This window comes from Bombina bombina, chromosome 6, assembly GCF_027579735.1.
Source record: "Bombina bombina isolate aBomBom1 chromosome 6, aBomBom1.pri, whole genome shotgun sequence".
In the NCBI taxonomy this organism is placed as follows: domain Eukaryota; kingdom Metazoa; phylum Chordata; class Amphibia; order Anura; family Bombinatoridae; genus Bombina; species Bombina bombina.
Window position 1 is genome coordinate 103,756,467 of NC_069504.1, and position 13,040 is coordinate 103,769,506.

Sequence of the window (13,040 nt, forward strand, 5' to 3'; positions counted from 1 at the left end):
TCCTTAACTTGTTGGACCTATCCTGGGGAAGGGCGTGGCCTTTTCCTCCAGTAATATCAGAAATGATCTCCTTCAGTCCAGGCCCAAATAGGGTCTGCCCTTTGAAGGGGATATTGAGAAGTTGAGACTTTGAAGTGACATCAGCTGACCAGGATTTAAGCCATAACGCCCTACGTGCCTGAATGGCAAAACCTGAATTTTTAGCCGTTAGCTTGGTTAAATGAAAAACGGCGTCAGAAATAAATGAATTGGCTAACTTAAGAGCTTTAAGCCTGTCAAGGATATCATCCAACGGGGTCTCTACCTGTAAAGCCTCCTCCAGAGACTCGAACCAGAAAGCCGCTGCAGCAGTGACTGGGGAAATGCATGCAAGAGGCTGGAGAATAAAACCTTGTTGTATAAAGATTTTCTTAAGGAAACCCTCTAATTTCTTATCCATAGGATCTAGGAAAGCACAACTGTCCTCGACAGGAATAGTTGTACGCTTAGCTAGGGTAGAGACTGCTCCCTCCACCTTAGGGGCCGTCTGCCACAAGTCCCGTGTAGCGGCATCTATAAGAAACATTTTCTTAAAAGCAGGAGGGGGAGAGAACGGCACCCCTGGTCTATCCCATTCCTTAGTAATAATTTCTGAAAACCTCTTAGGGATTGGAAAAACATCAGTGTAAACAGGCACTGCAAAATATTTGTCCATTTTACACAATTTCTCTGGGACTACAATGGTGTCACAGTCATCCAGAGTCGCTAAAACCTCCCTGAGCAACACGCGGAGGTGTTCAAGCTTAAATTTAAATGCTGTAATTTCAGAGTCAGACTGAAGTAACGCCTTCTCTGAATCAGAGAAGTCACCCACAGATAGAAGCTCTCCTGCTTCAACTTCTGCACATTGTGAGGGTATATCAGACATAGCTACTAAAGGGTCAGAGAGCTCTGTATTTGTTCTAGCCCCAGAGCTGTCTCGCTTTCCTTGTAACCCTGGCAGTTTGGACAATACCTCTGTGAGGGTATGATTCATAACTGCCGCCATATCTTGTAAAGTAAACGCATTGGACGCGCTAGGTGTACTTGGCATCCCTTGAGCGGGAGTTATAGGTTCTGACAGGTGGGGAGAGCTAGATGGCATAACCTCCCTTTTGTCAGTCTCAGAAACCTCAGGTGATAAATCTTTAAAAGCCATAATATGATCTTTATAACTTATAGAAAGGTCAGTGCATTTGGTACACATTCTAAGAGGGGGTTCCACAATGGATTCTAAATATAATGAACAAGGAGTTTCCTCTATGTCAGACATGTTTAACAGACTAGTAATGAGACCAGCAAGCTTGGAAAACACTTTAATAAATGTGAAAAAAGCAATAATAAAAAACGGTACTGTGCCTTTAAGAGAAAAAAACTACCACATAAACTGCAAAACAGTGAAAAAAAGTAGTAAACTCTACCAAATTTTTACAGTGTGTATAAGGGACTAAAGCAGCATTGCACCCACTTGGAAATGGATGATTAACCCCTCAGGCTCAAAAACGAATTAGAAAAACATTAAACCTGTTAACAAACAGTCAAACACACTGCCACAGCTGTGCTGTGGCTCCTACCTGCCCTTAAAAACGATTTTTGCAGGAACAAAACTCTCTATAGAGGTCCTATAAGCCAGAGGACTCCTTCAGGGAAGCTGGATGTCTCAGACTGAAAACGAAAATAGGCCCCTCCCACCACGCACTTAAGGCCTTAAAAAAGTACTCCTAGGAGTAATCTAACAAGCCATGTGGAAACTAGGCCCCAAATAAAGATTTATCACCCTCAGAGAAAAAACGTTTTTATTTATAAATCATGCAAACGTTTTTACACTAAGTAATATAGGTATTAACATGAATATTATCCCTTTTTGCAAGCATGATCGCAGTTGTTGTTAAATCACTGTATCAGGCTTACCTTAAATATACCAGGCACTGTCAGCATTTTCTAGACCTTATCACCTCTCTAGAAAAAAATATACTGAACATACCTCAAAGCAGGCAATCTGCAGACTGTCCCCCCAACTGAAGTTTTCTTTCCATACTCTTCAGTTATGTGTGAGAACAGCAATGGACCTTAGTTACAAACCGCTAAGATCATCAAACCTCCAGGCAGAATTCTTCTTTTAATTTCTGCCTGAGAGTAAAACAGTACAACGCCGGTACCGTTTAAAAATAACAAACTTTTGATTGAAGTTAAAAACTACACTGTCACCACATCTCTCTTGATACTTCCTTTCTTGTCGAGAGCTGCAAGATAATGACTGGGAATGGCAGTTAGGGGAGGAGCTATATAGACAGCTCTGCTGTGGGTGTCCTCTTGCAGCTTCCTGTTGGGAAGGAGAATATCCCACAAGTAATGGATGAACCCGTGGACTGGATACACCTTTACAAGAGAAAGCAGCGTTCGGACCTCTTAACGCTGCTTTTTTACCCTAACGCACAACCCGTAATCTAGCCGATAATTATTAACATAGTAAAATAGATACTGACAATTTCAAACTTTACTGTGTAAGAACAAATGTTCAGCAAAAGCCAAAGGGCAACCTTATAAATTTGCCAACTTCAATAAGTAAGGAGAAAACTTACCCCTCAGAATTTTAATAATAGTTCAGCTAAACATATAATGATGGTCCCTGCTATGAGGAGAAGAAGTAGGGAGAGACGGAATTAGTGCAACAGGAAAAAATTAACTATTAAAGTTCTGCAACACTGCGCTATTTCCCCATGTTTAACCTAAGAAAACTAGCAGCTCTGAGCGGGAACAGAGGATAACGAGAAACAGGAGTATGGAAGCGTGCTATATAGAGCTGAATAAAAGTAATAATGCTAGCGCTGTGCAGAGTCTAGAAACAGAGCAATACGTCTCCTTAACTTAATTTAAAAAAAAAAAAAAACATACAATTGGTCAAATACTATATGCCCCACAATATACTGTATGTAATTGCATTGACAGTAAAGGCATTGACAGTAATAATAGTCTGTGTGTATTGTATACATATATGTCCCTTGGCTATGATGTACATGGAGGTGTACCTATTAATAGACTGTGGGCTACGTGAGTAGACATAGCACTTACCTGAGAAGCACCCACTCTGCTTAGATATGTAGCTGCAGGAAAAAACTGTTTGCAGGGAGCCCATCCAATGCTGTGCAGGCAACAGCAGAGGATTTCTGACAGGGGTACAACGACCAGCCAACAGGAGGAGGCTATGGGACAAGTACCCGCAAAAACTGTGGTAAGCTGACCCAACAGGAGGAGGCTAAGGGACAAGTACCCGCAAAACCTGTGGTAAGCTGACCCAACAAGAAGAGACTAAAGGGTAAATTTATCAAAGTGCGAGCGGACATGATACGATGTAGCGTATCATGTCCGCCGCACATCAATAAATTCCGACAGCATACGCTGACGGTATTTATCATTACACAAGCAGTTCTTGTGAACTGATTCTGTAATGCCGCCCCCTGCTAGCAGGGGGTTTCAATCAGCCTGATCGTATAGGATAGGGCAGATTGATGATTGCGGCCTCAGAGCAGGCAGACATTTCTTCTGTTCCAGGCTCTGAGAGGGTCTCACAAAGGTCTGAGAACCCCTTTCAATGAAGAATCTGGAGCACCTCTATTATTCCCCTTCCTCCTGTGAGGCAAAGATTAAGACTGGAATACCAGAGAGGTGAGATGGATTAAAAGCTTGTAAAATGTTATGTTATCTTTGACTCCCCCTAGTTGCCAGAAGTTAAATCCCAGACATAATGGCTTATGTAGTGCCTTATGAAAGAAATGACATGCTCTAACAAACGAGGTTCTTAAATATGGCATGTTATTGCTATGTTTGTATGATTATTTCACTATTAACACGACCCCAGAGACCCTTTATTTTATGAGGTGGTGCATTGTTTTAATCTTATAAAAAGTAAACCTGCAGCTGTATAAATACATATCTGTATATGTAAGTGTGAACTGTACAAAATCCTAACCTTTCTTCTAAAGCAGACGCTTCATTTTCCTTAGCCATCTCCAGTATCTTTGTCAGATGATTTAATCCTTTCTCTTTATTTTCCAGAAAAGTCTTCTTTCCCTCTAAATCCTTTGTAACCACCTGTTTCTCTTCCAGTATCTCTTTGGTTTTGAGCTCAATTTGTTTAAGGGCAAGATTTAACTCCTGGCATTCTTCTTCCAATTTTGTTTTTTTCTTCTCAGATTCCCTGGAACGAGAGAAGATCCACAATGAGTGAAATGTTTAGCGATGTGGCCAGCAATGAGTTCTAGTCACAGTTATGAATACAAAGCTGTGGATTATACATAGCAACCTAAACTTAAGGGAATATTTCCTTACTTCCTCAGTTAAACATCCATTACCATATGACTCAAGTATTGTGTTCTATAATAAAATGGAATTAAATTGAAATAAAACAGAAATTACAGTTTCTCAATTGCTGTAGTGCGTTGATGGATATACAAAATATTTTAAAAAGTAGACTTTAGCCAGCACTAAAATATTAACAAATTTTCCATCAAATCCACTCAGCATGTATTCAAAAGGAGAAACTTCAATAAGCATGTGACGTTCCAATATAAACAAAATGCTAAATTCTTCACTGCAGCTCTATAAATACAGATCTTAAAAACAGTGACCTTAAAAAAGAAATAAATACATTTGCTAAAAATATAGCAGCCTAAATGGGTCAGCTTAAAGGTTAAGATGTAGACATACAAATTGTTTATCCAGGGTCTTATTAATTACCCTGTGCGCAAAGTTCAAACATATATTGACTTTCACATAGCAGCATTCAGATCTCTTGTAGCATTCAAATCTCCACACATATAGTAGTTGAGGTTAAAAAAAGACAGAAGTCCATCGAGTTCAACCTATACAAGTCTAATATACTTACAAATAAGCTCCAGTTGATCTTAAATTAATCCCTCTAAAAAGTGACCAATTTAATACAAGCAATCATATCCATGAATTCTGTTTCTAGCCAGAAATGTATCCAAGCAATTTTTAAATGTATCTAAGGTATTGGCATTCACTACCTTCTTTGGTAATGACTTCCAACATTTTATTGCTCTTATAGTGAAAAAATGTTCCGTTGCAGCAGATTACATCTCCTTTCGTCCAACCTTAAATTGTGACATATGTTACTAAAAGCAGATAAAGTGCAAAAACTAACGTATTAGTAGTGTACTATAGAGGATATAAATGAACAGAATTGCCACATGGCCTAGCACTGTATGTACTCTTATAAGATGGTAAATGAGAAAATTACACTCAAATTTGGTGAAGCACCCCTTGTGGTGCAAAAATAGCAGGCTGGAATCTAACAGTCACCCAGCAGACTGACCTCCGATGTGGCTCAAACTCCAGCAGTGCAAGGTACAATATCCCAGCAAGATAACAAGTTTCAGGTGTGCAGCAGATAAATAAAATGGTATATAGGCAAGATGTAAGTGTAACAACTTACTTTATTAAAACAGATAAAAACAAGCAACGCGTTTCTCAGTCAACCGGTGACGGTTTCATCCAGCTTAATACAAAAAGTTAAAAAAATCTTGACTTATATACCAAACAACTAATCAAATACAAGTAGAAGCACGTGGAAGGAGGTGTGTTTGTCAATTATGTGTGTCATAGCAACCAACATAAACAATCTGTATCTTACATTTAAAAACAACACATAAATCAAAAACAAATAAAATATAACAGATGATCCATCAAATATATATATATATATATAAAATCAATTAGCCAGTGGCCCAGCACTCCAACCTTGACGGTGTATTATCAACCTGGGTGCAATCCTCAAGAAGACTTGCATACGTGTATGTGAAGAAGGGCACTCTCAGGATTTTTAGAAAGTCTTTCTAAAAATCCTGAGAGTGCCCTTCTGCAACCCTGGCAGTTGCTACTAAATATACGGTGTGCATTCCTACACAGGACTTTGCTTTATATATATATATATATATATATATATATATATATATATATATATACACAATAAAATGCAAAGTGATTTCGTAATATGTACAAAGTCATATGTTTATCAAACACTAAAGAGATCCGGTATATGTTCACAGTGGAAGTGTCAAAGCACTTATTAGACCTGTCGTGTAAACACATCTCTTTAGTGTCTGATAAACATATGACTTTGTACATATTACGAAATCACTTTGCATTTTATGGTGTATATATATATATATATATATATATATTTGATGGATCATCTGTTATATTTGATTTGTTTTTTTATTTATGTGTTATTTTTAATTTTTATTAATAATATTAACAATAATAATAAATAAAAAAATAAAAAAATAAGGGGAATATGCTTGCTTATTAAATAAATCTTGCGCTGCTGCAGTCAACTAATAAAAACATACTTTCTGAAACGTACCCTTTAGTCCAATACTTTAGAAAAGCATTTGATATTGTCTTAATTTTCTAAGCCATTCAAAAAATGTTTTAAGAAGTGCAGAATAAAATTATAAGTCTCCATCAATAAGATATATCAGAGCAATCAATATTTATTAGGTAAGCACACAGATATGTGTTATTGTGGGGTTTATTAGAACAATCCCAATAGGGTGTAGATGATGAGCAAAAACTGCAGCATCTTCAAAATAAAGTTAAAGGGACATGAAAGGCTAAATTTTTCGTTCATGATTCAGATAAAGAGTACAAATTTAAACAACTTTCTAATTTACTTCTATTATCTAATCTGTTTCATTCTCTTAGTATCATTTGTTGAAGGAGCAGCATCGAACTAATGGTTTGTAACTGAACACATGGGTGAATCAATCACAATCGATATATATATGCAGCCACCAATCAACAGCTAGAACCTAGGTTACTGCTGCTCCTGAGCTTGCCTAGATAAGCCTTTCAGCAAAGGATAACAAGAGAAGGAAGCAAATTAAATAATCAAAGTAATCTGGAAAGTTGTTTAAAATTGTATTCTCTATATGAATCATGAAAAAAAAATTTGCGTTTACATAACATAGTAACATAGTAGATAAGGTTGAAAAAAGACTGAAGTCCATCGAGTTCAACCTATACAAATCTAAAATACTTACAAAAAGCTCCAGTTAAGCTTAAATAACCCCATTAAAATGTGACCCATTTAATACTAGCAATCATATCCATGAATTTTGTTTATATACAGAAATTTATCCAGACTATTTTTAAATGTATCAATGGTATTGGCATTCACTACCTCCGTTGGTAATGAGTTCCACAATTTTATTGCTCTTACAGTGAAAAAACGTTTCCGTTGCAGGAGATTAAATCTCCTTTCCTCCAACCTTAAATTATGACCTCTTGTCAGAAACAATTTTCTTGGAATAAACAGAGCTTCTGTCATCTCTGTATATGGGCCTTGAATTTATTTATATAAAGTAATCATGTCACCTCTCAAGCGCCATTTTTCTAAAGAGAACAGACCCAGTTTGGCTAGCCTCTCCTCATAGGTTAATTTCTCCAATCCCCTTATTAGCTTTGTGGCCCTTCTCTGAACTTTTTCTAGTTCTGCAATATCTTTTTTAGCAATCGGTCCCCAGAACTGCACTCCAAACTCAAGGTGAGGTCTTACCAGGGCTTTATATAATGACAGAATTATGCTTTCCTCCCTTGAATCAATGCCTCTTTTAATACATGCTAGTATCTTATTAGCCTTTGAAGCAGCTGCCCTGCATTGTGCACTCATCTTAGCTTGTTATCTATTACTACTCCCAAATCCCTTTCCTCCTGTGTTTGGCTAAGTCTTGTACCATTTAAAAAATACGTAGCCTGCTTATTTTTACTTCCAAAATGTAGAACCTTGCATTTTTCCGTATTAAATCTCATTTTCCATTCACTTGCCCATAGTTCTAATTTTAGCAAATCCCTTTGTAAAGAGAGTTCGTCCTGCTCTGACCTAATGACCTTACTTAACTTAGTATCATCTGCAAAAATAGAGATGTTGCTATTTAATCCTTGCTCCAAGTCATTTATAAAAATATTAAAAAGAACAGGGCCCAGTACTGATCCCTGGGGGACGCCACTGATTACCTTTGTCCAATCTGAGTATAACCCATTTACTACTACTCGTTGCTCCCTATCTTTTATCCAGTTATTTATCCATGAGCTAACATTTTCAGCTATTCCCAGTCCCTTAATTTTGTGCATTAATCTCTCATGTGGCACTGTATCAAATGCCTTTGCAAAATCTAAGTATATCACATCAACTGATTCCCCTTTATCTATATTTCATGTACCTTTAACTTTAATTCACTTGCTATTGTTTGTTGAAAGCTAAACCTAGGGAGTCTCATATGCTAATTTCTAAGCCCTTGAAGACCACTTCTTATCTCAGTGCATTTTGAGTTTTTCACAGCTAGACAGCGCTAGTTCAAGTGTGGCATATAGATAACATTGTGCTCACTCCCGTGGAGTTAATTTCGGCACTAATTGGCTAAAATGCAAGTCTGTTAAAAGAACTTAAATAAGGGGGCAGTCTGCAGAGGCTTAGAAACAGGGTAAACACAGAGTATTAAAAAAAAGTGTATTAATATAACCGTGTTCGTTAAAAAACTGGGGAATGAGTAATAAAGGGATTATCTATTTTTTTAAACAATAAAAATTCTGGAGTAGACTGTCCCTTTAACCCCTTAACGACTGCAACGTACCCTTATGTCAATGGTTGTTAAGGGATTGTCTGGATGTAATAGCACGGGTGTTGCCGCAAGTGGCAAGACCACGTTATTAGACCCTCCCTCCCTCCTGAAGTCTTGCTAAAATAGCGCGGTCACCCCAATAGAAAGACTAGCGACGTACAGGGTATGTCGCTGGTCATTAAGGGGTTAAAGATAGTAGTGAAATTTGGATTCCAATGGCACTACTTACAGTCAAAAAAGGGTAACTGACGCTTTAATATTTTGGGGCCTGTATTTTCATTCTATTGTGGTTGTAGGTGCTGTGTATCAAGATTTTCAAGTTACTTATTCATTCAGCAAAATAAACTGAAGCAAGACATACCATTATAAGCACTCAAATGTTCCCTAATCTGTATGTTTTGTATCAACTTTATTGTTCATCATTAAAGGGACAGTCTACACCAGAATTTATTTATTATTTAAAAAGATAGAGAATCATTACCCATTCCTCAGTTTTGCATAACCAACACGGTTATATTAAGCTACATTTTACCTCTGTGATTACCTTGCATCTAATAGTGGTGAATTATTTGTGAGACAAATATATAGTACAATAATAAACACATTCCGTTACGATACGATGCACGCAAGCATACGTTATTTTACGATGTATCTTCTCCATCTCTTTGCCAAGTTGTACAGGAACGTTCTGCAGCTGGACAAGTTCATCCTGGAAATAAAACAAATCAGGTCAAGGGGTTGTGTTTGTCTGCTAGAAGCTATTAAATACATTATTTACATATCGGTGAGTTATCTTAATCTTGTGCTTTTTCTAGATTACTTGTAATTATAGTGATTTGTTAATCGCTCATTATACGCAGAGCTGCAAATACTATTTTCTACTTTTTTAAATGCATAATGGCTAAAGAAGATGTTATCGTCTGCACTATTTGGCAACAGTGTTTGCTACAATGGTGTCGATCAGAATCTAATCTAATGATTTTTTTCTACAAAATTCACCATAAAAGGGACATAAAACCCCAAAATATTCTCTTTCCAATTTATTTCTATTATATAATTTGCTTTGTTTTCTTGGTATTCTTTGTTGAAAATGATGCCTAGGTAGGCTCAGGAGCTAGGAGCTAGCTGCTGATTGGGGGTACACACATGCCTCATGTCATTTGCTTACTGATGTGTTCAGCAAGTTCCTAGTGGTGCATTGTTGTCCTTCAATAAAGGAAACCAAGAGAATGAAGCAAAATTTAAAATGTAAGTAAATTGGAAAGTTGGTTAAAATTACATGTTCTATCTGAATCAGGAAAGACCATTTTGGGGTTTCAAGTCCCTTTATAGTGAATTCACTATTCATTGTAGGCATTTTTGTAGATAAATCATTTGAAAACCTTTTCTAAAGAATAGTGATCAATCCCCAATGTTTTTAACAATGTCATACACTAAAAAACTAAAGAGCAGCGGTATTTGCAACAATGTATTACAAAGCGATTTTATTATCAGTGCAGTACAAAGCGATTTCATGATCAGTGCAGTACAAAGCGATTTCATGATCAGTGCAGTACATAGCGATTTCATGATCAGTGCAGTACAAAGCGATTTCATTATCAGTGCAGTACAAAGCGATTTCATGATCAGTGCAGTACAAAGCGATTTCATGATCAGTGCAGTACAAAGCGATTTCATGATCAGTGCAGTACAAAGCGATTTCATGATCAGTGCAGTACAAAGCGATTTCATGATCAGTGCAGTACAAAGCGATTTCATGATCAGTGCAGTACAAAGCGATTTCATGATCAGTGCAGTACAAAGAAATTTCATGATCAGTGCAGTACAAAGCGATTTCATGATCAGTGCATTACAAAGCAATTGCAGGATCAGTGCAGTACAAAGCAATTACATGATCAATGGTGTATAAAGCGATTTTATTGACAGTGTGCTACAAAGCAATTGCATAGTGCTACACAAAGCGATTTCGTGATCAGTGCACTACAAAGCGATTTCATGATAAAAAAAGAAAAGATTTACACTATTGAATAATAATCCAGCAATGTCCTTAAGTATTCACTTTTCTTCTTACCTAATACTGACCCCATTAACAATCATTTGAAAAAAAATAAATCTTTGTGATGATGTTCGCTTGTACAAGTAGCACTAGCTACTACTTTAACTTTGTTTCAATTTGAGCTGCTGTCCGTAGGGAATATCAGATGATGATATTTTCATTAATAAATTAATTCTAAATTACCCCATTAGCAAAGATCAGACAAAATATTAAGTGATAAAGGATTTGTCTGAAAAAAATATTTTGTCCTTGCACATTATTTTGCTGCCATTATGTTTAATTTGTTAATAGAAAGTTGCTCTATTAACAAAATAAACCTAATGGCAGCAAAATAATGTTAGCAAGCTGCTGCCAGGCGTAGGTGAATGTAGGAGGTTCCATCTAGAGCTACAGTAGGTGGGTTATATTGGGTAGGTGATTCTTGACTGCAATAAAGGTAGGGCTTTGCACAATGGGGAATGATAATCTTTCCAAAGCACATCTTACAAACTGAGCACATTTTTTTTTATCTTGTGGAGTTTTCACTATGGACGGAATCTGCTGGTTACAACATTTAAGGTGTACTTTTATCAGACAGATTATGCTAGGGTTGGGTTTAGCTAGTATTTGTGTGTATTAGGGCACTGCGGCCTGAAGATTTGAAAAGTGTACGCAGAGGAAGTGCTGAACTATCTGGAACAAGAGAATCAAAAGCAGCAATAACAATTTGCTTCTAATTTTGCCATCTGCCATTGCAGCAGAATGTTGTCCCTGCTGTGGTTTATAGTAAAAATACCACAGACTGTAAAGTCTAACAAGTGCGTGTTTTTGCTTTTGTGAATTTTTAAACAGGTTTAAACACTATTAAATATTTATCTTTCCACCAGACAGTATTGTTTTTCTATGTTTAATTATAGTTATTTTTATATGTGGATCACTGTTTATCTGTACGCCATTCCTGATTATATTTAAAGATAAACTAGTCTATTTTTATTTCAAAAAGCAAATATTATAAAATTATACTACGACCGATAAAAATACTTAGTTACATACTTTCTCTACATGAAACCTAGGTGTGCATTGGGTTTCCTTATGGATGATCTCTATGGCCTCTATTTATCAAGCTGTCAACCGCAAATACGCTGGAATTCCGCAGCGTATTTGTGGCGAGCCTGATTCGCCGTAGTTATCAAACTTTACAGACCGGCAAAAGTAGAATACGATCCGCCGTACTCAGTCCGACACAGATCGATGGTTATGTCACTAGAGATGTTCCGAATGCAAGTTCGGCACAATCTGACTATGCAATCAGCCAATAGGATTGAGCTCACATTCTATTGGCTATTCCAATCAGCCAATAGAATGCAAGCTCAATCCTATTGGCTGATTGGATCAGCCAATAGGATTGAACTTCAATCCTATTGGCTGATTGCATCAGCCAATAGGATTTTTCCTACCTTAATTCCGATTGGCTGATAGAATTCTATCAGCCAATGGGAATTCAAGGGACGCCATCTTGGATGACATCATTTAAAGGAATATTCATTCGTCGGGTAGTCGTCGGTCTGGATGGATGCTCTGCGTCGGATGTCTTCAAGATGGAGCCGCTCCTCGCTGTATAGATGAAGATAGAAGATGCCGCCTGGATGAAGACTTCTGCCTGTCTGGAGGTCCTCTTCTGCCCAGATCGGATGAAGACTTCTGCCCCTCTGGAGGACCACTTGTGCCCGGCTGGGTGAAGACGTCTCAAGGTAGGGTGATCTTCAAGGGGGTAGTGTTAGGTTTTATTAAGGGGGAATTGGGTGGGTTTTAGAGTAGGGTTGGGTGTGTGGGTGGTGGGTTGTAATGTTGGGGGGGTATTGTCTTTTTTTTTTACAGGTAATAGAGCTGATTACTTTGGGGCAATGCCCCGCCAAAAGGCCCTTTTAAGGGCTATTTGTAATTTAGTGTAGGGTAGGGATTTTTTTTTATTTTGGGGGGCTTTTTTATTTTATTAGGGGGATTAGATTAGGTGTAGTTAGTTTAAAAAGCTTGTAATTATTTTATTATTTTCTGTAATTTAGTGGGGGGGGGTTTTGTACTTTAGTTAATTTTATTTAATTGTAATTAATTTATTTTAATTTAGGTAATTAATTTAATGATAGTGTAGTGTTAGGTGTAATTGTAACTTAGGTTAGGGTTTATTTTACAGGTACTGTTGTATTTATTTTAGCTAGGTAGTTATTAAATAGTTAATATCTATTTAATAACTATTCTACCTAGTTAAAATAAATACAAACTTGCCTGTAAAATAAAAATAAACCCTAAGATAGCTACAATGTAGCTATTAGTTATATTGTAGCTAT

General features: G+C 37.0%; 1 protein-coding gene across 1 annotated transcript in view; it reads right to left on the reverse strand.

The window, feature by feature from the left end:
- The window catches only part of CCDC146 (coiled-coil domain containing 146), a 430,933-nt gene that overhangs the window by 135,060 nt on the left and 282,833 nt on the right, over positions 1–13,040 (reverse strand). Inside the window, exons 7-8 of the mRNA XM_053716534.1 lie at positions 9,296–9,369; positions 3,989–4,216 (exon numbers count right to left, since the gene is read on the reverse strand). Coding sequence (XP_053572509.1) covers positions 3,989–4,216; positions 9,296–9,369 — 302 coding nt within the window. The remainder of the gene's footprint in view (positions 1–3,988; positions 4,217–9,295; positions 9,370–13,040) is intronic.